Source organism: Oryx dammah, unplaced genomic scaffold, assembly GCF_014754425.2.
Source record: "Oryx dammah isolate SB20612 unplaced genomic scaffold, SCBI_Odam_1.1 HiC_scaffold_3, whole genome shotgun sequence".
NCBI lineage: Eukaryota > Metazoa > Chordata > Mammalia > Artiodactyla > Bovidae > Oryx > Oryx dammah.
The window spans coordinates 66,209,488-66,236,666 of record NW_024070187.1 but is presented as its reverse complement, the minus strand read 5'-3'; the positions used below and the strand labels follow the sequence as shown (position 1 = coordinate 66,236,666).

The following is a 27,179-nucleotide window of genomic DNA, read 5'->3' as shown; positions in this document are numbered from 1 at the left end:
CCAGACATTGTTTTTCTTTTCCTAATTATGTAAGGCATCTCGGAGACTAACGGTTATCTTTAACTGTCTTTATGAGTTGATACTAACTTATTTTTAACTCAATTGTCTAAGATGGTAAATGATGCTGTAAGAATTAGTTTCTATTATACACTTCACCTGAACATACTATGTGTGAATCGAGTTACAGAAGTGAATATAATTAAATTGATTTTAAACAAATCACCGCTTAACTGGCTTTGAAATACAGCTCATTGTTCAGTCATTTAAGAAATGAAAATACAGTTTTCTAGAGTTGCCTTTAGAAAAGCATTTGATTATTTTTTCTAACTATAATAATAATATGTGATTATTATTTTAAAATTGTTTGAAAATATGAAAATGTTAATAAGGAAAAATTATAAATCAACTAGATCTGAACTCTGTCAACATTTGTATATTTTCTTTCAATCTTTTTACTGTTTTAAAAAAATAGAATCATGCTGTATATACTATTTTATATCCTGTTTAATTCACTTAACAGTATATTATTTCCTCATACCATTAAATGTTCTTCAAAAACATTTTCATAATTGTACTATATTTCATTCTTCAAATATTTACTGAGACCTTAGAATATATCATGCACTGTCTGAGATCTTAAGGAGTACAAGCAGGCATATAGCCACATGGATGTGCAGTAATTTATAAAATCATTTTCTTATTTGTGTGGCATGAATGTTTTGGCATCTTTGCTATGTAAAAATACTGGGATACCTCTTTCTGCTTATTGTTTTAAACTAGATCTTTAAAAACCTACGTACTGGGCTAAAGAGTAGTTTTGAACTTCATAAGACTTCTAAAGCATGCTGTCAAATTACTTTTCAGAGAAAGCAAGCAGGCTGCTGTTCATACGCCCACTAGCAGTGTGTGGCCAGGTTTTAGTGAGAGGCTCAAATATACCAAATACTGTTTGTGGTCATTCTGAGGTGGTATTTTGATGCTTCATTCACTTCTTTAAAAACAACACCATCACCACCACCTCCAACACAAAGCTGTTTCCTCTGTCCATGTCACTTCCTATAACATGAGTGTACCTTAAAAGTCTAGAAAAGGATTGACGGATTCAAAAGTCATAGCTCCCAGTGGTGTGACCCCTTGAAAGATGTTTTAGAAGTAGATGAGGGTATAAAAAACATGTGACTAAAATAGTGTTTTTGCTCTGAAATAAGTTTTAGGAAAATAGAGCATATCTTTAGAATTTAGGGAAGATGCTAAAGGTAGAAACTTGGACCTGATTTTAAAGGGATCTGGTAGAGAAGTGACTGATAATTTGAGGAGGGAAGTGCTTGGAAACCAGATAATCCTTATCTGAATGTAAGACTACCCCCTGTGACTCACGGGATTACACATAAGGGTTTTAGGAAGTTTATGATGCATTGCCATGCATTTTTTGCGTGCCTGACTCCACCTCTGAGTGATTAAGGGGACTTGTTGTGGGAGCCCCCTCAGCTGGCTTCCGCCCAAGGTTGGGGATACCATGTGGCAGGGTGCCAGTTCTGGCTGCATGAGAGATGAAAAACCTGTTCTCAGTGCTGACTCCTGCTGTCTTTCCATGCCACAGTTGGTATTGGATTTTGCTAAAGCCCATCTTGTAATACATCTTAAATGTCTCCAAGGTTAAAAACCTTTTTGCCAGCTGCTGACTCAAGAGCAATAAGGAGTTCATGATCTGAGCCACAGTCAGCTCCTGGTCTTATTTTTGCTATGTGTAGAGTCTTCTCTTGTGTTGTTTGTTGAGGTTGGTTGGAAGAGGGTGTTTGCTATGACCATTGCATTCTCTTGGCAAAACTCTATTAGCCTTTATCCTGCTTCATTCTATACTCCAAGGCCAAGTTTGCCTGTTACTCCAGGTGTTTCTTGACTTCCTACTTTTGAGTTCTAGTCCCCTATAATGAAAAGGACATCTTTTTTGGGTGTTAGTTCTAAAAGGTCTTACAGGTCTTCATAGAACTGTTCAACTTCAGCTTCTTCAGCATTACTGGTCGGGGCATAGACTTGGATTACTGTGATATTGAATGGTTTACCTTGGCAACAAACAGAGATCATTCTGTCGTCTTTGAGATTGCCTCCAAGTACTGCATTTCAGACTCTTTCATTGACTATGATGGCTACTCCATTTCTTCTAAGGGATTCTTGCCCACAGGAGTAGATTTAATGGTCATCTGAGTTAAATTCACCCATTCCAGTCCATTTTAGTTCGCTGATTCCTAGAATGTCAATGTTCACTCTTGCCATCTCCTGTTTGACCACTTCCAATTTGCCTTGATTCATGGACCTAACATTCCAGGTTCCTATGCAATATTGCTCTTTACAGTATCAGACCTTGCTTCCATCACCAGTCACATCTACAGCTGGGTGTTGTTTTTGGTTTGGCTCTGTCTCTTCTTTCTTTCGGGAGTTATTTCTCCACTGATCTCCAGTAGCATACTGGGCACCTACCAACCTGGGGAGTTCATCTTTTAGTGTCCTATCTTTTTACCTTGCTTACTGTTCATGGGATTCTCAAGGCAAGAATACTGAAGTGGTTTGCCATTCCCTTCTCCAGTGGACCACATTTTGTCAGAACTCTCCACCAAGACCCGTCTGTCTTGGGTGGCCCTACACGGCATGGCTTAGTTTCACTGAGTTAGACAAAGCTGTGGTCCATGTGACTAGATTGGCTAGTTTCTGTGATTGTGGTTTTAGTCTGTCTGCCCTCTGATGCCCTCTCTCAGCTCCTACTACTGAGAAATGCTGGGCTGGAAGAAGCACAAGCTGAAATCAAGATTGCCGGGAGAAATATCAATAACCTCAGATAGGCAGATGACACCACTCTTATGGCAGAAAGTGAAGAAGAACTAAAGAGGATCTTGATGACAGTGAAAGAGGAGAGTGAAAAAGTTGGCTTAAAGCTCAGCATTCAGAAAACGAAGATCATGGCATCTGGTCCCATCACTTCATGGGAAATAGATGGGGAAACAGTGGAAACAGTGACAGATTTTATTTTGGGGGGCTCCAAAATCATTGCAGATGGTGACTGCAGCCATGAAATTAAAAGATGCTTGCTCCTTGGAAGGAAAGTTATGACCAACCTAGAGAGCATATTAAAAAGCAGAGACATTACTGCGGAGGAGCTGGAAGGCTTTAAGCAAATACTGAAAATGTATTTGCTCCACTCATGACGAAGGTTGGAAGCTGGGACGAGCATAACAAAGGGTTATGAGCGTTCACTGAGTGCCCAAGGCTGGGAACAGATGACGAAGGGTCAATACGCCCGGCCTTGAAGCACTCGAAGGCTTCCTTCTGACCACCTGTTTCTGAGAGCAAGGACTGTTGTTTCATGATAAGACTCCCTTTAGAGTCTCACCAAAGCTATGTTATGGCTTGGGCGGTGGGAACTGTATTTTATGCTTGAATGCTTTAATGTTTATCTGGAATGGCTACGTGCAAGACAGCCTTATGCTCTATTCTCTGAAAATTATAAAACTACACAATTGGATAATAAACTTTGTCAGTCCACTAGAGGCTGTCCCTGAGTGTCCTTTTCAGAGTGCGGTTCTCCGAGCCTTACAATTACTTTGCCAACAAAGGTCTGTCTAGTCAAGGCTATGGTTTTTGCATTAATCATGTATGGATGTGAGAGTTGGACTCTAAAGAAAACTGAGCACCGAAGCATTGATGCCTTTGAACTGTGGTGTTGGAGAAGACTCTTGAGAGTCCCTTGGACTGCAAGAAGATCCAACCAATCCACCCTAAAGGAGATCAGTACTGAGTGTTCATTGGAAGGACTGATGTTGATGCTGAAAGTCCAATGCTTTGGCCATCTGATGTGAAAAACTGACTCATTGGAAAAGACCCTGATGCTGGGAAAGATTGAAGGCAGGAAGAGAAGGGGATGACAGAGGATGAGATGGTTGGATGGCATCACTGACTCAATGGACACAAGTTGAGTAAACTTTGGGAGTTGGTGATGGACAGGGAGGCCTGGCATGCTGTGGTCCATGGGGTTGCGAAGAGTCGGACATGACTGAGCGACTGAACTGAACTGAACTGAATCAAGAGCCCCTCTGCTGTTTGTTTGGGGGCAGGAGGAGTCCCAGGCAGTGGTTGTCCCCTGGGCTGGACTCAGGACTGCCAACCTACAGCTCCCGGGGTGTCAGTACCCTGGTTCTCACCTCTACGTCAGGTCCCAGTTGGGGGAGGACAGAACCAGCAGAAGTGCTGCAGGAAAGAAACTGGACTCACTGTGGTTGTCAGGAATATGTTCTTGATGGAAGCACATTAAAGGAAGAAGGTGACAGAAATGCAAGGGCCCTTAGACGGGAATAGTCCAGGACAAGACTACATGGGTGATCCAGAAGGCAAGGCCCAAATTGAGAACTGGTTAAGATTTATAGCTCATTGATTGGTTGTTTTCAATTTTTTGTTTGTTTGTTTGTTAATTTATACCTGTTGCCTCCTTTTTATAATTTACCCAGCCCACCCTCCCCAAGAAGCTTGGCTAGGATCCTTCCTTTCCAGAAAGGACTCAGTATCCCTAAATCTGCTTTTCCCCTCGATTCAGACACCACCATGAAGTCCTGTCCCTTTAAGCGTTTGAAGTGACTAGCCAATCTGAAACCCTCATTCCCATTAGGGTTTTGATATCTGAGAAGGGAATGACAGGTTACTTAGAAATCCTAGATGTTGTTTCTAGAGATATATTGTACCTTGACCAAGGGGAACTGACTGACCTCCCATAGGTGTTTGTGTACCAGTCTTGTGGGAGATGCGCGTGCTGGCCTAGAGCTGTAGCTCTCCTCCTCACCATGTGTGCTTCCTCACGTTCCCACCCTGTGCATCGTTCTTTCCCATAGGATGTGTTCAGCATCCTTTCCCTCTATCCTTTCCCTCTTGTCTCGCCCTCCTTGCCCGGTGACAGGTATCATAGAAGAGACAAAGAAGCCGCAAAGAACCGTTAGGAAATACTCACCAAGAGCCACAAGTTGATTCATCTTTTGATTTGCTCATCACTCCTTCCTGTTTTCTTTCCTTCTACATATACTTTAGTGTCTATTTAGAGTTTCTATTCTAGGGAAAGAGAGCATCCTTTCTGGAGAACCTGCAAATGCCATAAAAATGACTGCTTAGAACAGGATTTGTGCTGTGAATTCCTTTTCTTTCCTTATTTTCTTTATGCCTTCCTAGGAGCTTGAATATACTAAGTGAGGAAAGCACCTCTTTTTTTTCCCTCTGAGTTTCTTATATCTAATTCCTCTTGAAAGCCACAGTCTAGTTTTACTGACTACTTGCATGTGAATGTGAGACTAAACCTCCATTGTTTACTCTTGCTGTGAGAATATGGGCTTGGATCTTTGATTAGTTGCTGCTGCTGCTATTGCTAAGTCGTTTCAGTGGTGTCCGACTCTGTGCGACCCCAGATGGCAGCCCACCAGGCTTGCCCATCCCTGGGATTCTCCAGGCAAGAACACTGGACTGGGTTGCCATTTCTTTCTCCAGTGCATGAAAGTGAAAAGTAAAAGTGAAGTCGCTCAATTGTGTCTGACTCTTAGTGACCCCATGGACTGCAGCCCACCAGGCTCCTCCATCCATGGGATTTTCCAGGCAAGAGTACTAGAGTGGGTGGCCATTGCCTTCTCCGATTAGTTAAGAGAATATTTTTCAGTCTTTCAGATCCTGCTGGTTTATAATGCATAATGAGAGCCCCAGTTACTGTTCTTAAGACTGTTTTTAAGAAGATAAATATTTTCTCTATCAGTGAGAAAGCTTTAGGGACATGCAGAATCCAATCTGTTCTCCTTTTTTTTTTTTTAATGTAAACCATTTTAAAAGTCTTTAGTAAATTTGTTAACAATGTTGTTTCTGTTTTATGTTTCGGTTTTTTTTTTTTTTTTGGTTGCAAGGCATGTAGGATCTTAGCTCCCCAATCAAGGATCAAACCCACACCTCCTGCATTGAGACGTGAAGTCTTAACCACTGGACAGATGGGGAAGTCCTCTCCTCCTTTATTTCATTTTTCAATTGCTTTCAGAAATTGATCAGAACTATAGCTTTGTTGAATGTGGTCCCAGTTCATAAAGTGGGGTCCACAGAAATGAGATCTTAATACCCACAATTCTGAGGCCTGGTTAATCATTTCAGGCTCCAAATAAAATAAGTTACTGGCTTGTATTGAGATTAGAATTTGTGTTTGGCTGCTACAACTGCTTAAAAGAATCTTGACAAAAAAAAAAAAAAAGAATCTTGACAAAAAAAGATCTTATATTTTTTTTCTTTGTATTTTTTCTTCCTCAGTCAGGAAAGGCCTTTGTATTGGCCAGTCTCGTGGTGTTTGCTGGGCCAAAAGCAGGTGCTCATCCTCTTATAAAAGCCTGAAACAGTGATAAAAAATTCATGTGTTTAGAGGGGCCAAGCTAAGTTTTGTAATATTGGAACCCTCAGGAAATATGACTGGTGGAGGGTTCTGCCCACGAAAGGCCATCTAAAACAAAACAACAGAGAACAAAAACTCAAGTGTAAAGCTGACAATTTGAGGGACTTATCTAGCAGTTCAGTGGTTAAGGTTCCATGCTTCCTACACGGGGAGGGGTGTGGGGGCGGTGGGAGGTGTGGGCATGGATTCCTGGTTGGGAATTAAGATTCCACATGTCACACGGCCAAAAAAATAAATAAACCTGACAATTTGAGTTGATCTTTGGCCAACTTGCTCATAGTCCCATGGAGAGATTGAGCTGCAGAAAGCAAGGGAAGGGGTATACTTCTGAGTATGAAGTGGGAGATGGCAGTATCCATCTTTCCTTAGGACAAATTTCCCAAGGGTTAAAAGGGGTGCTGATATGCAGGGGCTTAGCACAGAGCAGGGAGGGCAGGCGCCACTGCTTGGCTGTGGGGGAATTCCTACAGCACACCTGAGGAGGCTACCAGGGGTTAGGACTGTGCTAGAAGCAGTACGTCTGGAAGACCCAGGAGGCCTCCTCTTCTATTTTGCTCTGTTTCTTTCAACACTTGGGATCTTGGTGAAGTTCACTAGGGGAGTCTTCATGATAAGTTGAGATGAAATCTACTGCCTGTTGGTGGGATGGAGGCTTGGGATTAGATTTTGAATTAAAGACAATATTGTAGTGACATTTCCTGCATATTTGAGTCCGTGGGATAAAATTCATTCTTGCTGTTATTATAATAGTGAAAAATTAGAAATGATTTTTATGTTAACTAATAAAGAAGAGCTTAAATAAATTATGGCACATCAAGAATGTGAACTATATTGCTTTGCAAAGATGTGTGTGGTACACTGTTAAGTGAAAAAATCCAGGTTCTGATACAGCAAGTATAGTTTGATCTCACTTTAATAATGAAAATGAGAATGTTAGCATACATATGGGTCTTTATAAAAATATGGGTAGAAAAAGTCCACAAGTATGTACATCCAAATGTTACTAGTGGTTTTCTATTTTATAGAGAATATGTATGATATCTTGTTCTTATTTATTGTTTGTCAATGGTGAGCAGTATTGCCTTGCTAATTCTAAAAAAAACCAGAACAATTGAAATACCTCAGGTCTTAAACATATCTTTTTCTGTTCAGATGGTATTGCAGAAATATGAATAGGAGCAAAGCAGAGCAACTCCTTAGAAGTGAGGTAAGTGTTTGTACTTGTTTTGTGGGTTTGGTTCCAGCACAGAATCAATTGAAATGAATTCCTGATTAGTAATTCCACCTACCTCTGTGACCAAGGCCTAAAAAAATAGCATGATGTAAGTACAAATTTTTTCTAAGTCATTTAAAAGTGAAGGCTGCTATATTTGTTTCCTGGGGCTACTGTAAACAAAGTACCACACACTGAGTGCTGTGCTAGAGTACCACAAGCAGGAGTTTGTTGTTTCATGGATCTGAAGGTTAGAAACCTGAAATCCAGCTGTCAGCAGGCGGGGCTCCTTCGGGGGCCGTGAGGGAGGGATCTGAATGAGGCCTCTCCCCCTTTCTCCCTGTGGTTCTTTCCTCTATGCATATCTGGCTCTGTGTCCAGATTTCCCTTTTATGAGGACTCCAGCCACATAGAAATAGGGCTCCCCGCCCCATGGCCTCATTGTCTCTTGATTGCCTCTGTAAATCTCCACAGAAGGTCACATTCTGAAGTACTAGGGATCAGAACTCCAGTGTGTGTTTTTCAAGGGGGGAAAAACTCACTATTGTTTAGTCACCCAGTCGTGTCTGACTTTTTGCGACCCCATGGACTGCAGCAGGCCAGGCTTCCCTGTCCTTCACTATCTCCAGGAGTTTGCTCAAACTCCTGTCAGCAGATTTATAACAGTGGATAATAGCTATACTTGGCCAACATTTTCTTTACTGTTTCTTACTGATTTATCATTTGCTACCTTAATGTTAGTACTTATGTGTATTTTTCTTTTTTGCCTCAAGTTGTTTTAAAACAGTTTTAACATCAATCTTATATGCTATCTTTTATAAATGAAGTGTTAACACAGTATTTAGTTGCCCTTAGAAATGTGCTAAAATTCTTGCACTTTAGAAAGAATTACAGTGGCAAGATGAAATCTAGTCTAGAGGAAGCTAAGTGGACTGAATAAGGAGACCCATCCAAGTCTAGCTGTGACTTTTCTAGTCTGTTTTTTACACCTGTAAGGCAGAGATGTTGTATTAAAAGATGGTCTCTACAGTTCTCTGCATTTATGACCTAGTTATTCTATTTAGTAATAGTTCTTTTAAACCTGTGCTTTCTCATTTTATCTCCTGCTTCTTATCCCTAGTTGAGGTTTGGTTGGGTTGGGTGCTTATTGCTTATTTCTTGTAGTGTATGTTGAGAGAGCAGTATGCTAAGTTGCTTCAGTTGTGTCTGACTCTTTGTGACCCTATGAACTGTAGCCTGCCAGGCTCCTCTGTCCATGGGATTCTCCAGGCAAGAAAACTGGAGTGGGTTGCCATTTCCTCCTCCAGGGGATCCTCCGGACCCAGGGATTGAACCCAGGTCTTTTGCATCTCCTGCATTGGCAGGCAGGTTCTTTACCATCAGTGCCACGTGGAAAGCCCATACTGGAAGAGAGCAATAGCAGGTGATCGTGCTTGATTCAGAGATCAAATTGCCAACATCCATTGGATCATCGAAAAAGCAGAGAGTTCCAGAAAAACACCTACTTCTGCTTTATTGACTACGCCAAAGCCTTTGACAGTGTGGATCACAAAAAACTGGAATATTCTTTAAAAGGTGGGAATACCGGACGACCTTACCTGCCTCTTGAGAAATCTGTATGCAGGTCAAAAAGCAACAGTTAGAACCAGACATGGAACAACAAACTGGTTCCAAATTGGGAAAGGAGTATGTCACAGCTGTATATTGTCACCTTGCTTGTTTAACTTATATGCAGAGTACATCATGCAAACTGCTGGGCTGGTTGAAGGACAAGCTGAAATCAAGATTGCTGGGAGAAATATCAATAACCTCATATACACAGATGATGCCACCCTTATGGCAGATAGCAAAGAGGAACTAAAGAGCCTTTTGATGAAAGTGAAAGAGGAGAGGGAAAAAGTTGGCTTAAAGTTCAACATTCAGAAAACTAACATCTGGTCCCATCACTTCATGGTAAATAGATGGAGAAACAATGGAAACAGTGACAGACTATTTTCTTGGGCTCCAAATCACTGCAGATGGTGACTGCAGCCATGAAATTAAAAGACATTTGCTCCTTGGAAGAAAAGCTATGATCAACCTAGACAGCATATTAAAAAGCAGAGACATTACTTTGCCGACAAAGATCCATCTAGTCAAAACTATGGTTTTTGTATTAGTCACGCATGGATGTGAGAGTTGGACTCTAAAGAAAGCTAAGCACCGAAGAATTGATACTTTTGAACTGTGGTGTTGGAGAAGACTCGAGAGTCCCTTGATTTGCAAGGAGATCAAACCAGTCGATCCTAAAGGAAATCAGTCCTGAATATTCATTGGAAGGACTGATACTAAAGCTGAAACTCTAATACTTTGGCCACTTGATGCAAAGAACTGACTCATTGGAAAAGATCCTGATGCTGGGAAAGATCGAAGTCGGGAGGAGAAAGGGACAGCAGAGGATGGGATGGTTGGATGGCATTTCTGACTCTATTGACATGAGTTTGAGCAAGCTCCGGGAGTTGGTGATGAACAGGGTATTCTGGCATGCTGCCGTCCATGCAGTTGCAAAGTCAGACACACCTGAGTGACTGACCTGAACTCAGCTGATGCTTGATTCATATGACATGTCATCTCTCTTCCCATTCTGTGGGTGGCTCCACAGTGAAAGGCTGCTGTAGGGCAGTGGGTACCTAGAAGGCTTAGGGTCTAAATCCTGGCCCTGCTGTTTACTATCCATTTGACCTGGGGCAAATTTCCAACCTTTCTGTGCTTCATTTCCTCACCTGTAAACAGGTAAGGGGATAATAGTACCTACCTCAAAAGACTATTTTGAGGACTGAGTAGATCCACATATAACATAAGAGTAAGTTTTCAATAAGTATGTGTTTTACTAGGGCCTTCCTTGGTGGTCCAGCGGTTAAGACTCTGCTTCCGCACTGCAGTGGACACCTGTTTGATCCCTGGTTGGGAAACTAAGATCTCATATGCCACACAGTGCAGCCAAAACCAAAAGAAAATAAGCAAACAAACAAACAAAATGTGTTTTACTAGAAAATCTTCCAGCAAAGAAAAGGAATAGCTTCACAGAGTGAAATCATTTCCAGGAAATTTTGTGTAAGCAAATAATGTTAAGTAACTCAGGGGAAAAAAAGTTTTACTGACCAATAAATTATTATGATCATTGTCCCTAATTGTTCTTATCAGATTTATTTTGGGGGCTTTATTTCATTCCATTGTCTTTCCTAGGAATAAGGAAAAACTATTTTATTTTCATCTGCTAGGCACACTTCCCAAGCAGGTTCAGTGATGGAGACTGACTGTGGCGTTATTGGTGGAGAGGTGTTTGAGGTTCCTAGCTTCTGTTTCTTGCTCTTTGGCTTAGAACTTGATGAGGATTTATCTTTTGACCATTCAGTGTGTTTCTGCCTTTTGGTTTTCTGTGCTTAACTTGCTTGTGCTTCCGTCTCTCCTTTTGTAAAGAGTGATATTTAACATAGATTTCTAGGAGAATTAAGGACTTTTTAAAGTGTTTCCATAAAGAGCACTGAGATATTTACAGGAAAAGTGCTATGTGGACAAAGATGATATTGAGTTAGGATTCAGGACTTCTAGCAAATATGAAAAATGTATGAAATGAAACCCAGTTGTTAAGAAATACCTTTTTCAGTAACTGTTTCCCCAAATGTCCAGGAAGTAAAGGAATTGCAAAACCTTGTCTGTCAGTTCTGGAAAGGCCCTGAGAGAGTATCTTGTTGAAATGTCTCCTACTAGTGTGTGTGTGAAGAGTTGCAACTATGGAGAATTATGAGTGTGCTTTCTTTAACTAATCTCACAGTCCAGTAATGTGAAGTGAAAGGTCACGTGGATGACTTACCTGTTGGTAAATTGTGCTTCTCCAACCAGATTTTCTAGGCAGAGGATAATAATCATAAAATCATAAGATGGAGTTATTGGATCTTCTGTATGGCATTGATATTGGATTGACATAAAATTTTTCTTAACTTGGATTTTAGGATAAAGAAGGTGGTTTTATGGTAAGAGATTCCAGTCAACCAGGCATGTACACAGTCTCTCTTTATACAAAGTTTGGAGGGTAAGTAATCTCTCTCTCTTTTAATTCAGAATCTTTGAATACAGTTCTTATATAGTTTGCATGGATTCCTGAAAAATAAGCTGCAATTCAGAATTTAAAAATCTGAACCTGATTTCTAAAGTCTATGTGCTGTGCTGTGCTTAGTCGCTCAGTTGTGTCCGACTCTTTGTGACCCCGTGGACTGTAGCCCGCCAGGCTCCTCTGTTCATGGTGACTCTCCAGGCAAGAACACTGGGGTGGGTTGCCATGCCCTCCTCCAGGGGATCTTCCTGACCCAGGGATCAAACCAAGCTCTCCCACATTGCAGGCGGATTCTTTACTGTCTGAGCCACCAGGGAATCCGTAAAGTCTATAACATTTTTGTATTCATGTCTAGTAATTTTCCTCATTTTCTATATATGTATTTGTTGAGAATGGCTATAGAAACCTTGGGACTTCCCAGGTGGCCCAGTAAAGAATACAACTGCCAATGCAAGAGACTCGACTTTGATTTCTGAGTCTGGAAGATCCCCTGGAGTAGGAAATGACAACCCACCCCAGTGTTCTTACCTGGAAAATTTCATGGACAGAGGAACCTGACTGGCTACAGTCTATGGGGTCACAAAGAGTCAGACACCACTGAGCGACTGAGCACACACACAGAAATCTTAGCAGTATTCCACAGATAATTACTTTGTACTATGCTAGGTGCTAAGGCTCCCACACTGAGCAAAGCACACACAGAACCAGCCTCCAGTCGCCTGGTGGGAGCTTCTTTCAGAGAAGCAAACAGGCAGTGCTGGTATAGATGAGTGAGTGCTGGGCAGAGTGTATGTGTGGCAGGGTACGGGGGTACATAGCCCAGACACATCTGAGTTAGTCATTAATACTGCCTACTGACATCCAATCTGAGACCTGATGGATGAGGCAGGTGGAGGTTGGAGGGAGGGGAACAAGTGTTTCTGACACAGGAAATTGCTGGACCCAGAAGTGAAGGAGCACTTGATGAGCTGAGCAAAGTGTATTGTAACTAGATTGTAGAATGGGAGGGGTGGGGCAAGGGAGGAGAGAGGAACCTGAGAAGGAAATGTGAAGTCTGAGCTTTATCTTAACACCAGCAAGAGTTCTCTGAAAAGGGCTTTCAGCAGATGACTCAAGAAGATCTATGTTACAGAAAGATATCTAAAACAGAAGTGGTACATGTTTTATAGGTTCAGTTTATTCACTTTTAGAGGTCCTCTGAACATTTGTAACATCAATAGCAGGGACAAAAAGCAGTAGCCAGCTAATTGCTATTTTAAGACTATTAGTAAAGAGTTGGTAGAAATTCTTTTTCACAATCTCATGCAAGAGATCAACGATGTTATCAGTGACCACTTTAAATCTCATCTGCTAATTTGAAAGGTAAAACTAAGAAGAACATGGGGAAAAATAAAATTTATGTTGGAGACTAGATGGGGCTATATGTAGGGATCCTGGTAGAAAATATCTTACAAGTGAAGTTATGTTATTCCAACTTAGTTCTAACACATTTGGATTTTTGTTATAGCGAGGGTTCCTCAGGTTTCAGGCATTACCATATAAAGGAAACAATGACATCTCCAAAGAAGTATTATCTGGCAGAAAAACATGCTTTTGGTTCAATTCCTGAGATTATTGAATATCATAAGCACAATGCAGCAGGTAAGTGAGCTATTAAAACCTATTTCAAATATGATTAGAATAATTAGACATTGTGATGAGTTCTTCCTTGAGCAATTTTATATTGTAATTAGTTGTAGAATGTCATTGATTTAAAATGATTGCATATTAAGGAAATGATATATACAAAGAAAAATCAGAAATAATGACTAAAGAAGTACAGTCTTGACCTTTAAGTGCAAGTTATTCTTGTTGTAGGTGGCAAATGTTCACATTTCTGTGATTTATACCCTTGGTGCTGACAAAGACTCTTTGCTTGACCAAACTTTAGGCTCTGGAACCATCTCCTAGGTTCATCAGTACATTTTCTTATAAAGTCCAATTTTAGCAATAACTCTGCTATGTCAGTTTAACCAGAACCTCTTACCCTTGAGATCTGATATATATCTAAGCACCCTCAATATCTGATTGAGTTCCTCATCTCCAGTCATCCCCTGGGTGATTGTCAGGCACCCTGGCTTATCTTCAGCGAGAATAATCTTGTTGCAAGACTCCTGCTAGATTGGCTTAGCTAGAACCATCCCCACTCCTCCCTCCACTGGTGTTTCTTTTAGTAATTTTCACCCACTGAACCCCACCCTTCTCCTTGGCCTTAAGCTTTCACTTGCCCATGCTGTATTTGGAGTTGAGTCCATCTCTCTCCCCTATTCTAAAATCCATTGCTGTGGTCCCTATACCTATCACAGTGGTGCTGAGTGAAGCCTGCCGAACCATCTGTGACAGTGTCGTTGAATATTTTTTTTTTCCTTTAACAGTACCAGACTAAAACTCAACATATGTCTGTGTCAGAGCTGTCACAGAAGCCACCAGATGAGCAGCTTGGGTTTAGGTCTGTGTTAGAGGCTTCTAGAGACTAGAGTAATAGTGTCCCAGACAAGTTTCCCATCTTCCTGAATCTCTGCTACACTTGCCACTGAATGGGAATAAACCAAATGCAAAAACAAAACCAGAGACCACAGATTTGCCCATTGAGGCTCCATAGGATGAAACAGAGAGGTTTCTAGCTTTTGACTTCAGAGGTATAACTGAGTAGAGGTTAGCCAAGCATCCAACCCAATTTATGGCAGATTAACTTTGGATATTTTATTGAAGGCTTTTGCCAAGACTGATGCTATTTGTGACTCTCTTTACTTTTCTCAGATAATGATAGAAACCATTATTGAAATATAATTTACACACCCTAAAGTTCATCTGTGTGATATGTTCATAAATTAGTAATTTACAGAGTTGTGTCAACTGTCACCATAATCTAAGGTCATTTTTACTACCCCCCACAAAGAAATCTTGAACCCATTAATAGTCACCACCTAAAGGAAATGGCAACCCACTCCAGTATTCTTGCCTGGAGAATCCCATGGATGGAGGAGCCTGGTGGGCTACAGTCCATGGGGTTGCAAAGAGTCGGACACGACTAAGCGACTTCACTTCACTTCACTTCAACCCACTCCACCAGTCCAGCCCTAGGCAACCACTAGTCTACTTTCTCTCTCTACAGATTTGCCTGTTCTGAATTTTTCATGTAAATGGAATCATACAGTATGTGGTCTATTGTGACTAACTTCTTTGAGTATAGTATGTCAGAGCCTCTATAAGTACTCTATTCCTTTTCATTGATGAATAATCATTCATTGTGTGGATTTGTTTATCCATTTGGTGTCATTCATTAGTTGATGGACATTTGGGTTGTCTCCACCTTTTGGCTGTTTTCAGTTATGCTGCTGTGAACATATGTGTACAAGTTTTTGCCTGGGAACATGTTGCATTTTTCTTGGGTACTTACCTAAGAATGGATTTGCTAGATCATATAGCAACTCTGTGTTTAATATTGATGAACAAATTTCATATCAATTTATCCCCCAAAGAACTTTTTCTTATCTTTTATTCTATTCTTTTTCAGTGTTCACATTGCCCCATTTCTATTTGTTCTTGTGTGAATTTTATTCTTCATCATTATCTCAGTTAATTCATTTCAGAAACATGTATTAAATGCCTACTGCATACTAGTAACTATGTCAGGCTGTAGGGAGACTATGGTGAACTAGATGTTATTAATCTCACCATCTGGTGGGAGAGACAGAGAAGTACATAAGAATATTAAATTACAGTGAGATATGGTATATTAGAGAAAATACATTGTGCTACAAGGTATCTATAGGTGAAATACCTGGGATTTCTTATTTAGTACTTAAACAACTTAAGTTAAAGGATTTAAGGTACATCTCTGATTTCCAGTAGCTGGTATTCCCAGTCGTTAATGTTGTTGAGCCCAATTTTTTGTTTTTTTTCTCTACTAAATGCTTTATTTTTTAAATTTATTTTTTAGTTGAAGGATAATTGCTTTACAGAATTTTGTTGGTTTCTGCCAAACATCAGCATGAATCAGCCATAGGTATACATATGTCCCCTCCCTCTTGAACCTCCCTCCCATCTCCCTCCCTATAGAGTCCAGTTTTTATGCTGAGATTACAGAGTTATGTCAGGTGAATCACTTTAATTTTTAGTAGACTACTGTAGTTCCATTTCATAATTCAAATCTCATACTGGGAAAGAACATGATACAATAATTGATACTAATTTTTGGAAACTAACTTTAAACATCCTTTAAAGTGTTTGCAAAAACAGTATGCTAGCATGGTGCCTGATAAACACTGCACTTTAAAAAATAATGTTGAATGAATAAAAACATATGTATATTTAAAAAATATGAAATTGTCAACTCAGTAGTGAAACCAAGTAGAACCCTGTGGGGCCTTCCTGGGCACAAAAACCCCTGTGTGTTTCCCATTTCTTGTTTGTTTAAAAAAAAAAAAAAGCCTCCCCTGAATTACCAAGGACAGGCTCAAGCAGTTCATGATTAGAGTTACCGGACTCCCAGTTCCTCCTGAAAGGATATAGATAACAATCTGATGCATACCTTTGAGTTGCTCTGAAGAAACTAAGACCCCCATCCAGGTGCAGGAGGGTGACTGCCTGCTGACCACAAGCAGGTAGACCCCAGACTGGTTGGAACTAGAAGGCTGATGCCTGAGATCCTGAAACATCACGCTGTTACCTACCACCAATCAGTAGAAGGTCCATGAACTAATCACTCATCAGATGATCCCCTCCCATAACACCGTCTTTAAAACCCTTGTTGAAAGGCTTTTGGGGAGTTTGAGTCTTTTGAGTACAAGCCACACATTCTCCTTGCTTGGCCCTGCAATAAACCTTTATCTGCTCCAGACTCTGACATTTTGGTTTGTTTGGCCTCACTGTGCATCAGGCACGCAGACTTGCTTTTGACAATGTAGGATCATCTTCCTTCCCTCCTTCCTTTACTTTTTGCCGGCATATAGCACAGGAGAAGGAAATGGCAACCCACTCCAGTGTTCTTGCCTGGAGAATCCCAGGAATGGGGGAGCCTGGTGGGCTGCCGTCTATGGGGTCACACAGAGTCGGACATGACTGAAGCGACTTAGCAGCAGCAGCACAGGGCTGTATGTACATACAGAAGATGAGCAGTAAGTGAATAAAGGAGTGAATTTTGTGGGTGGATTTCTAGTTTAGTGTTTTACTATGCAGAATGATTCAGAGTGAATTCAATTGCAGTACTTTTCTTTGATTCTAGGACTTGTCACAAGGCTGCGGTACCCAGTTAGCACAAAGGGGAAGAATGCACCAACCACTGCAGGATTCAGCTACGGTAACTCCTTTTGTAGTTGTGTGGGTAATTTTTCTTATAAAGAACCCGTTATCACAAGGCCAGTTTAGATGCGTTGACTTCCACATAGTGGAACTGTCTTTATAGACGTTTATAGTCTGAAATGTTAGATGATTATACTTAATAGCTGTAGTAACCCTAGGTTTTCTGTTTTCATCATTATTCATTATTTGGCAAAAATAAAAATAAAAAAAAACCTGCCTGTTTGTGAAAAAGAAGCATTACCATGTTACTTCTAAATTATATCAAAGTCTTCCTGGTTCTCACCAGACTTGGTTGGCTACTCACAGGAATGTAAAGACGAAGGTTAGTAGAGAAGCGATCCAACTTGATTGTCTTTGTGCTACTGGTGAAAGCCTTTCAAACAGGTTAAACTCTTTCCAACTTGATGGTCTTGGAAAAAAAAAAAAAAAACCTGAAGGAGAAGAGTGGTAAAGGAGGAGGTATTTGTTTAAAAAAAAAAAAAAAGGAGCACCTTTAACTTTCAAGCTCCATTTTTAGCTGATTATGCAGCATCTTTCCTTCAGTTCACTTTGCTTTTATTGTGACAGCTGAGAATGGGTCCATCATCCTAGAGAGTAGAAAGCCACCTTCTGTAGTTTACATGCAGGTTGCAAGTCTGCTCTCTGTTTTACCAGTAATAGTATTAATTGTATAATTTTTAGATTGACTTCGGTTTTAGTTTGTTTCTCACTGATTTCTACTGTGTTCTCCTCCTTAAACTTTAACCACTTTCTCCTTCTGTCTCACAGAAAAATGGGAGATTAACCCTTCAGAGCTGACCTTTATGAGGGAGTTGGGGAGTGGACTGTTCGGAGTGGTGAGGCTGGGCAAGTGGCGAGCTCAGTACAAAGTAGCCATCAAAGCTATTCGGGAAGGTGCCATGTGTGAGGAAGACTTCATAGAAGAAGCTAAAGTGATGATGTAAGTTTCTGTGTTTTTTTCTGGTTCCCCTTTCTGTATTCAGAAGTGGCCCCTTGCCAGCTAACAGCCCTGGTGGTTTCTTTCTCTGCAGTAACTCTCTGTATGCTTAACTTCCCTCCCAGGAAACTGACACACCCGAAGTTAGTACAACTTTATGGGGTATGCACACAGCAGAAACCCATTTACATTGTTACTGAGTTCATGGAGAGGGGATGCCTTCTGAATTTCCTCCGGCAGAGACAAGGCCATTTCAGTAGAGATATGCTGCTGAGCATGTGTCAAGATGTATGTGAAGGGATGGAGTACCTGGAGAGAAACAGCTTCATCCACAGAGACCTGGTAATCATACCAACTGCTTTCCTGTCACTGGCCAAATTCCTTTGTAATCTGGGTCAGCAGTTCAGTTCAGTTCAGTCACTTAGTCGTGTCTGACCCTTTGTAACTCCGTGGACTGTAGCATGCCAGACTTCCCTGTCCATCATCAATTGCTGGAGCTTGCTCAAACTCATGTCTATAGAGTCTGTGATACCATGCAACCATCTCATCATCCCCTGTCGTCCCCTTCTCCTTCCGCCTTCAATCTCTCCCAGCATCAGGGTCTTTTCCAATGAGTCAGTTCTTCGAATCAGATGGTCAAAATATTGGAGTTTCAGCTTCAGCATCAGTCCTTCCAATGAATATTCAGGACTTATTTCCCTTAGGATTGACTGGTTGGATCTCCTTGCAGTCCAAGGGACTCTCAAGAGTCTTCTCCAACACCACAATTCAAAAGCATCATTTCTTTAGCGCTTAGCATTTTTTATAGTCCAACTCTCACATCAATACATGACTGCTGGAAAAACAATAGCTTTGACTAGTCTACTGGAAAAACCATAGCTTTGTCAGCAGACAAGCAATGATTTACTCATACCCAAGTTTTGTTCTCAACAGTATTTCACCATTATTTTTAAATGTGGTAAATTTAACTTGCCTGATAGTTTTAACAGAAAGATCTTATTAAATCTAATACATGTGGTATATATAGTTACAGTGGTCATATTTCCAAGTTAATAACCCTGCATTGATATTTGACCTTCACAAGAATCTCATGAGGTAGCCAGTGATAATAGATTTTCTGACCACCATTGTCTTATATAAAAAAAATTAGCATCAGAGAAGTGAGATAATTTGCATATGGTGATAAATGGGTAAGTTAAGGGTTGACTCATCTTTTGACTTAATACTAAGGTCTTTTCTAGACTAGAAGCAGAAACTGTTATATAACAAAAATCCTTTGGTTCATTTTCTTCATTGGGAAGAGATGGAGGGCCATGTTAACTCCAGAAAAATCAGTAATCTTTTACTGGTTCTAAATTATTATGATAGAGACACTTTTTGATTTTCCTCTGTCTTATTCTGTCTCCCTTTCTCCTCCATTCTTTTTTCTTTCTCTTTTTCTTCTCTGCCTATTATTGCCCAGTGTGTCTATTTTCAGTATGTTGGTAGAACTATTAGTTCCTGTTAAGTAGTACTTTGGCCACCTCATGTGAAGAATTGACTCATTGGAAAAGACTCTGATGCTGGGAGGGATTGGGGGCAGAAGGAGAAGGGGATGACAGAGGATGAGATGGCTGGATGGCATCACTGACTGGATGGACGTGAGTTTGAGTGAACTCCAGGAGTTGGTGATGGACAGGGAGGCCTGGCATGTTACAGTTCATGGGGTCGCAGAGTTGGACACGACTGAGTGACTGAACTGAATTGAAAGTATACAACACTCTATTATTAACTGTAGTAATCATGCTATGTCTTAGATACTCAGAACTTATAACTGAAAGTTTGTACCCTTTGACCATCTCTTATTTCCCCTTCCCCTAACCCCTGGCAGTCACCAGTATACTCCTCTATCTTTATAAGTTCTGTTCTTTTTTACCCCCACTTAGATTCCATGTATAAGTGATACCATACAGTGTTTGTCTTTCTTTGACTGACCTTTTTCACTTGACATAGTTTATTCCAGATTCATCCACATTGTTGCAACCAGTGGGATTTCCTTCTTTTTTACGGTTGAATAATGTTCCATTCTGCATGCCTGTGTGTGTATATTTATATATGTGTGTATATGTGTGTATATATATATGTATGCATGTATATATGTACACACAACAGGTGTATACACACACATACACTACACACGCATGCAGAATGGATGTGTATATACATACACCCACACACATATACACACACACACCACATTGTCTTTATTCATTCACCCATTGATGGACACTTATTTACATTGTTACCATATCTTGACTATTGTGAATAGTGTTGCTATGTACATGGGAGTGCAGATATTTCTTTAAGACACTAATTTTGTTTCCTTTGGATATGTACTCATAAGTGGGATTGCTGGTTCATATGGTAGTTCTATTTTTAATTTCTTGAGGAAGCGCCATACTGCTTTCCATAGTGGCTGTACCAATTTGCATTTCCACCAACAGCATACAAAGATTCCTCTTTTTCTACCTTTTATATTTCTTGCTAGTGTTTGTCATCTTGTTTTTTTGTTGGAGTAATTCTAATAGGTGTGAAGTGATATCTCATTGTAGATTTGTTTTGCATTCCCCTGATGGTTTGTGGTGTTGAGCCCCTTTTCGTATATATATTGACCATCTGTGTGTCTTGTTTTTTGTTTGCTGTGCCTTGTGGCTTGCAGGATATTAGTTCCCTGACCAGGGATTGAATCCATGCTCCCTGCAGTGAAAGTGCAGAGTCCTAACCAGTGGACCACCAGGGAATTCCCTGTGTGTCTGTTTTGATGAAATATATGTTCTGTCCTCTGCCCATTTTTCAATCGAATATTTGCTTTTATTTATTTATTTTTTTGCTATTGAGTTGAATGAGTTCCTTATTTATTTTAGATATTAACGCTTTATCAGATGAATGGTTTACAAACATTTTTTCCCATTCTGTGGTTTGCCTTTTCATTTTGTTGATTGTTTCCTTTGCTGTGAAAAACCTTTTCATTTTGGTGTAGCCCTAGTTAGTCTATTTGTGCTTTTGTTGCCCATGCTTTGGTGTCATATCCAAAAGTTAATTTTGTGTATGGTGTAAGGTTAGGGTCCAAGTTCATTATTTTGCATATGGATATTTGAATTTCCCAGCACCATTTGTGGAAAAGATTATCCTTTCCCTATTGTGTGTTCTTGGTGCCCATGTTAAAGATTATTTCACCATACATGTGTGGGTTTAGTTCCAGTTTCTCTGTTTCTGTTCCGTTGGCCTATGTTTCTCTTTTTGTGCCTGTACCATACTGTTTTGATTACTATATTTCTGTAATCTGGTTCAAAATCAGGAAGTGTGATGCCTCCAGCTTTATTATTTTTCAAGATTCTTCTGGCTATTCAAGATCTTTTGTAGTTCCATATGGATTTTAGGATTATTTTTTATATTTCTATGAAAAATGCAATAGAATGTTGATAGGGTTGCATTTCATCTGTAGATAATTTTAGGTAGTATGGACATTTTGTCAGTATTAATTCTTCCATTCTGTGAACACGGGCCATCTTGCCACTTAATTGTGTCTTCTTCAGTTTTTTTCATCAGTCTTATAGTTGTCAATGTACAAGTCTTTCACCTCCTTGGTTAAATTTATTCCTACATATGTTAATGTTCTTTGTACTATTGAAATTGACTTGTTTCTTAATTTCTTTCAGTTCATTGTTAGTGTTTAGAAACAAAACTGATTTTTCTGTTTATTTTGTATCCTACAACTTTACTGAATTCTTTTATTTTTTAAACAGTTTTTTAGTGGAGTCTTTATAGTTTTCTATATATAAGATCATGTCATCTGCAAACAGCAACAGTCTTACTTTTCTGTTCTAGTTTGGATGCCTTTTATTTTCTTTTCTCATCTTATTCTGGCTAGGACTCCCAAGTACTGTGTTGAAAAGAAGTGACAAGAGTGGGCATCCTTGTTTTGTTCTGGATCTTGAAGAAAATGCTTTTAGCTTTTCACCATTGAGTATGTTGTTAGCTGTAAGCTTGTAATACATGTTTTTATTATGCTGAAGTATATTACTTCTATTAAGTACATTACTTCTAATTTGTTGAGAGTTTTTAATCATGAAATCAAGGGATGTTCAGTTTTGTCAAATGCTTTTTCTGTGTCTATTGAGATAATCATTTTTATCCTTCCTTCTATTAGTGTGGTTCCTCGCATTTTTTGATTTGCATATGTTGAACTATCCTTGTATCTCAGGATTAAATACCACTGGCTCATAGCATGCGATCATTTTAAATGTGCTGTTGAATTCTGTTTGCTAATATTTTGTTGAGGATCTTTACATCTGTGTTCATCAGGGATATTGGCCTATAATTTTATTTACTTGTGTCCTTATCCTGCTTTGGTGTTAGGGTAATGTCAACCTTATTAAATGAGATTGGAAGTGTACCTTTTAAAGATTTTTGGAAGAGCTGGAGAACTCAAATTTGGTGTTAATTCTTCTTTAAATGTTTGATAGAATTCACCAGTGAAATCATCTAGCCCTGGGCTTTTCTTTCACAAAACTTAAAAAATTTATTTATTTATTTTGGCTATGCTGGGTCTTCATTGCTACACATGGCCTTCTGTAACTGTGGTGACTGGAGGGTCTATTCTAGTTCCAGTGCGTGGGCTTCTCATTGCAGTGGTTTCTGTTGTTGTAGAGCGTGGGCTTTAGGGCACGTGGCCTTTAGTAGTTGCTGTGCAGGGGCTTTAGAGCACAGACTTGGCACGTGTGGCACATGGGCTCAGCTGCTTGTGGCCTGTGGGATCTTCTCGGACCAGGGATTGAACCCACGCCCCCTGCGTTGGCAGGCAGATTCCCAATCACTGGACAAAACTTTTAAAGACTACATTTTATGATAGGGGCAAAGCACTTTTCAAACTTGAAGATGTGAAAAGGCGGTGGGGTGGGGTGGGGGTTAGGGGGCTTCCCTGGTTAAGAATCTGTCTTGCAATACAGTGGACACTGGTTTGATCCTTGGTCCTGGAATATCCCACATGTTGCAGAGTAACTAAGCTTGAGTGCTGCAACTACTGAGCCCATGCTCTGGAGCTTGCGAGTTGCAACTATTGAGCCCAAGAGCCCTAGAGTCTCAGAGTCCCGTAACAGGAGAAGCCACTGCAATAGGAAGCCTGTGCACCACCAACTAGAGAGTACTCCCCACTTGCTGCAACTAGAGAAAACCCATGCACAGCAACGAAGACCCAGTGCAGCCAATAAATAAATAAAAAATTTTTAAAGGAAGATGTGATATGTGTAGCATTAGTTATTATTATTATTATGTGCAGTGATGATAAAGAACATCTCTTTGTCATATTGAAACTTGTGAACTTAGCACCTTCCTCTTTCTGACACTTGTAAAACTGATGGAAATCTGTAGTCTACGTGGGTATGACAAATTACACCTCTTTATACATACCACATCTTGGTGAAGGCAATTTTGATATGTTTGTGCCTGTGATACTGACATCAGTAGGGTATATTTTTGTCATCCCTTAAGGAAGATTTGGATGGTTCTGTCTCCTGGGTGAGGAGTCCTGGAGACCATCATGTAAAGGCACTATAGGGTATCTTTACAGGAAGATGGAGATAACCCAGAGAATGGGCATTAAGTAATACTTTAAAAGAAACATTTAAAACACATTCAACAGGAAATAACCTCATTCTGAAGCATCAGGAAGAAAAATACATTTTTACCCTATGGCTTTAGCATTCTAAATGATTGTCATCATGTCCTCCTTCTGAGAGATACTATGTGTTATTCCAAACTATTTTCCTGAACCTTGTAACCTTAAAGAATGGGCAAGAACATTTAAATAATCTAGAATTGTATTCGTCATAAGTGAAAAAGCAAACGATATTATGCAGGGCTGTTCTTTTGACTGTTTGGGGTAGGGAAGACCAATCATTGAGCAATACCACTGGGTAAAAGATTTTTCACCCATCACTGTGGTGGTTTTGTGTTATATAGCTCACCTAGTAAGAACGTGAATTAAGGACCTTAAGAGGTGTTGTGACTATCAATAAGAAAATCAGGTAATTTCATAAGAATAGCAAAAAGCTGGTTGACCCTTCTATTAGTCATTAGTGGCGACAGTTGGCAAAGATTATGTAATAGTGCCTTGTTTGCACATGAGACTTTTGACCTGTCTTTCTATCCATTCTTTCACATATATGTTGAAGACATTTCCTTAGAGGTAAAAAAAATTTCATATAAGACACCTCTGCAAATGTTGACTGGCTTACAGTAAATTTAATATACACAGAACTTATATTTTCCTATTTTTATTGAACTTTTACAGTAATATACCATTTTAATGTTGTTTTCCAGGCTGCCAGAAATTGTCTAGTAAATGAGGCAGGAATTGTGAAAGTGTCTGATTTCGGAATGGCTAGGTAAGACTGCGTATATGTGACCATTTTCTCTAAATTTGGGGTTAAATTAAGGCTGTGGCCTTTCCCTGTAAAGTACTTGACTTTTTCTTTGCAGTTTGTGTCATCTTCTTCCTCTAAAGCCTATTTAAGAACTGTTTTGAAATATCTTTTGCTCCATTAGCAAAACATTAGAAGTACGCATCATTTTTGTACAGATCAATTTTTCTGCTTCTTAGTGTTTTTGATGTAAGGTTAGAAAATAAATTAGATAATCTATATTTTGAAAAATTTATTTGCTGAATTTGTCTTTTTATTGTTAGCTTTGACTTTTTTCTCAGGTAAACTGTTGCGATATTATGATTATTTAGTGCTTCATTTGGAGAAGGCAATGGCACCCCACTCCAGTACTCTTGCCTGGAAAATCCCATGGATGGAGGAGCCTGGTTGGCTGCAGTCCATGAGGTCGCTAAGAGTTGGACACGACTGAGCGACTTCACTTTCACTTTCCACTTTTCTGCATTGGAGAAGGAAATGGCAACCCACTCCAGTGTTCTTGCCTGGAGAATCCCAGGAATGGGGGAGTCTGGTGGGCTGCCGTCTATGGAGTCGCACAGAGTCAGACATGACTGAAGCGACTTAGCAGCAGCAGCAGCAGTGCTTCATTATGTGGCTTTAGTTGATATTCACATTAGTTCATAAAATTGATAAGCATGGAAATAATCTGTACTGATAAAGCAAAAAGGAAATCCTGTTAGCTGTCCTGAGATAAAGATAAATGTATTAATAATAGTACTGTATGTTGTTGCTGCTGCTGCTAAGTCGCTTCAGTCATGTCTGACTCTGTGCGACCCCATAGACGGCAGCCCAGCAGGCTCCCCCGTCCCTGGGATTCTCCAGGCAAGAACACTGGAGTGGGTTGCCATACATTGTGCTAATCATTGTTAACCATCCTCTCCACTAGGTGGTAGTACAGCCTGTTAAATATACAGCTTTCTTTTCTCTCTGGTGAGGATTAAATTTCTAGAATCTTTTGTTTTGATAGAAATGTGTTTGGGGGTACAGTTTTTAGAATAACCAAATCTGTAGTGTTTTTATTCTCCTAATTTCTGTAATTTTAGTAGTGTGTTATAAAAGACCTTTAAAAAGCATTTCATTTGTCCTTTCTTTCCCTCCTTCCTTATTTTCATTCATTCATCTGTACGTGTGTGAGTGCTAAGTCACTTCAGTCGTGTCCAACTCTTTGCAACCCTGTGGACTGGAGCCTGCCAAGCGCCTCTGTCCATGGGATTCTCCAGGCATCTGTACATCCATCCATAAAAAAATTAGGTGCCTGTGCTGCGCTAGGCACAACATAAGAGATTGAAGCCTAGCAGAGGCTAAGACATTCGAGTCCCTGCCCACGTGCAGCTTTAATTCAGGAGGAGAGAGAAGCATAAGACCTCAGAAGCACTAAGAGGGGGAAACAACAGAGTGAGGTACCAGCACAGGGGTTCACAAACATCAGCCTCCGGGCCACATCTGACCTGACACCTCTGTTTGTACAACCTGAGCCACCCACGGTGTTCACATTTTTTAATGGTCAGAAGAAAACTTAAAAAAATGTTATGACATGGGAAAATGGTCTGAAAGTCCAATATCAGTGTCCATAAATACGATATTATTAGGACCTAGACTCATCTGACTGCTTTCACTTGACAGGGGCCTGCAAACCGGAGATATTCATGATCTGGCTTTTTACAGAAAACATTTGCCAACCCTTGTGATAGTGATAAGCTGGGGTTCGTGGGGCGGTGGGTGCTGAGTGATGTGTAGGGTGGGGTGATGATTACTTTTTTAGGTCTGTTGCTCTGGAAGGCTCTTTGAGACCAGGATATTTGGAAAGGGACTCAAAAGGTAGGCAATAGTCAATTAGGTGAAAAATCTGACTGTAAAATAATCCAGGTGGTAAGGAACAGCAAGTGCAAAAGTATGAAATTAGGGATGAGTTTGGCCTGCTCAGGAGTCAAAAGAGGGTCAGGGTGGTTGGCCCACGACCGGAACGGTTATAAAGCAGGCAAAGCCAGGTCTCTCTCCTAAGGAAACTCAAGCCAAGGGAGGTTTGAAAGCCATTGCTGTCAGAAATGGGACCAGAACTGCCGACTCTCAGGAAGTAATGACCCAGTACTCTTTGTTTTCATTCTGTGAAGACATTCTGTATCTGCCAGGAAGATCTCCAATTTCATGCTTGATTTTCATATATGTCAGGCTTTCAGAAAAACCTGTGCTTTTGCATCAGTCCCTCTAAAACAGTGGTCCCCAACCTTTTTGGCACCAGGGACTACTTTTGTGGAAGGAAATTTTTCCCATGGACCCGGGGGTGGGGGATGGTTTCAGGATGATTCAAGCACATTATATTTATTGTGCACTTTATTTCTATTATTATTACATCAATTCCAGCTCAGATCATCAGGCATTAGATCTTAGAGGTTGGGAATCCCTGCTTCTAAAACACTCATTCCACACTCAATTCAAACTCTCCTGGCAGGCACCCATGGTGGCATTGTCACCATCTTTGTCTGTACAGCAAGGGAAGTTTGTGCAAGTATTTGAATATTTCCCCATGGAGCTTGTATAAATTAACTTTATATGTCCCTGTACTACATAAACACCTTCCTCTTGTAAATACATACTGAACACATTATAAAAAGGGCTGAAGAACCCAGGTTTACCATCCCAATTAAGGATCCTCCCCAGGGGTA

The 27,179-nt window shown here is 40.2% G+C and overlaps 1 protein-coding gene across 6 annotated transcripts in view; it reads left to right on the top strand.

Annotated features, from left to right (window-relative positions):
• TEC (tec protein tyrosine kinase) overlaps window positions 1-27,179 on the top strand; it is a 149,987-nt gene that overhangs the window by 119,532 nt on the left and 3,276 nt on the right. For all 6 annotated transcript variants that reach the window (XM_040238157.1, XM_040238158.1, XM_040238154.1 and 3 more), the window contains 7 exons: window positions 7,604-7,658; window positions 11,657-11,736; window positions 13,265-13,398; window positions 17,024-17,098; window positions 17,869-18,040; window positions 18,163-18,379; window positions 24,398-24,462. In XM_040238157.1, the coding sequence (XP_040094091.1) occupies window positions 7,604-7,658; window positions 11,657-11,736; window positions 13,265-13,398; window positions 17,024-17,098; window positions 17,869-18,040; window positions 18,163-18,379; window positions 24,398-24,462 (798 nt within the window). The remainder of the gene's footprint in view (window positions 1-7,603; window positions 7,659-11,656; window positions 11,737-13,264; window positions 13,399-17,023; window positions 17,099-17,868; window positions 18,041-18,162; window positions 18,380-24,397; window positions 24,463-27,179) is intronic.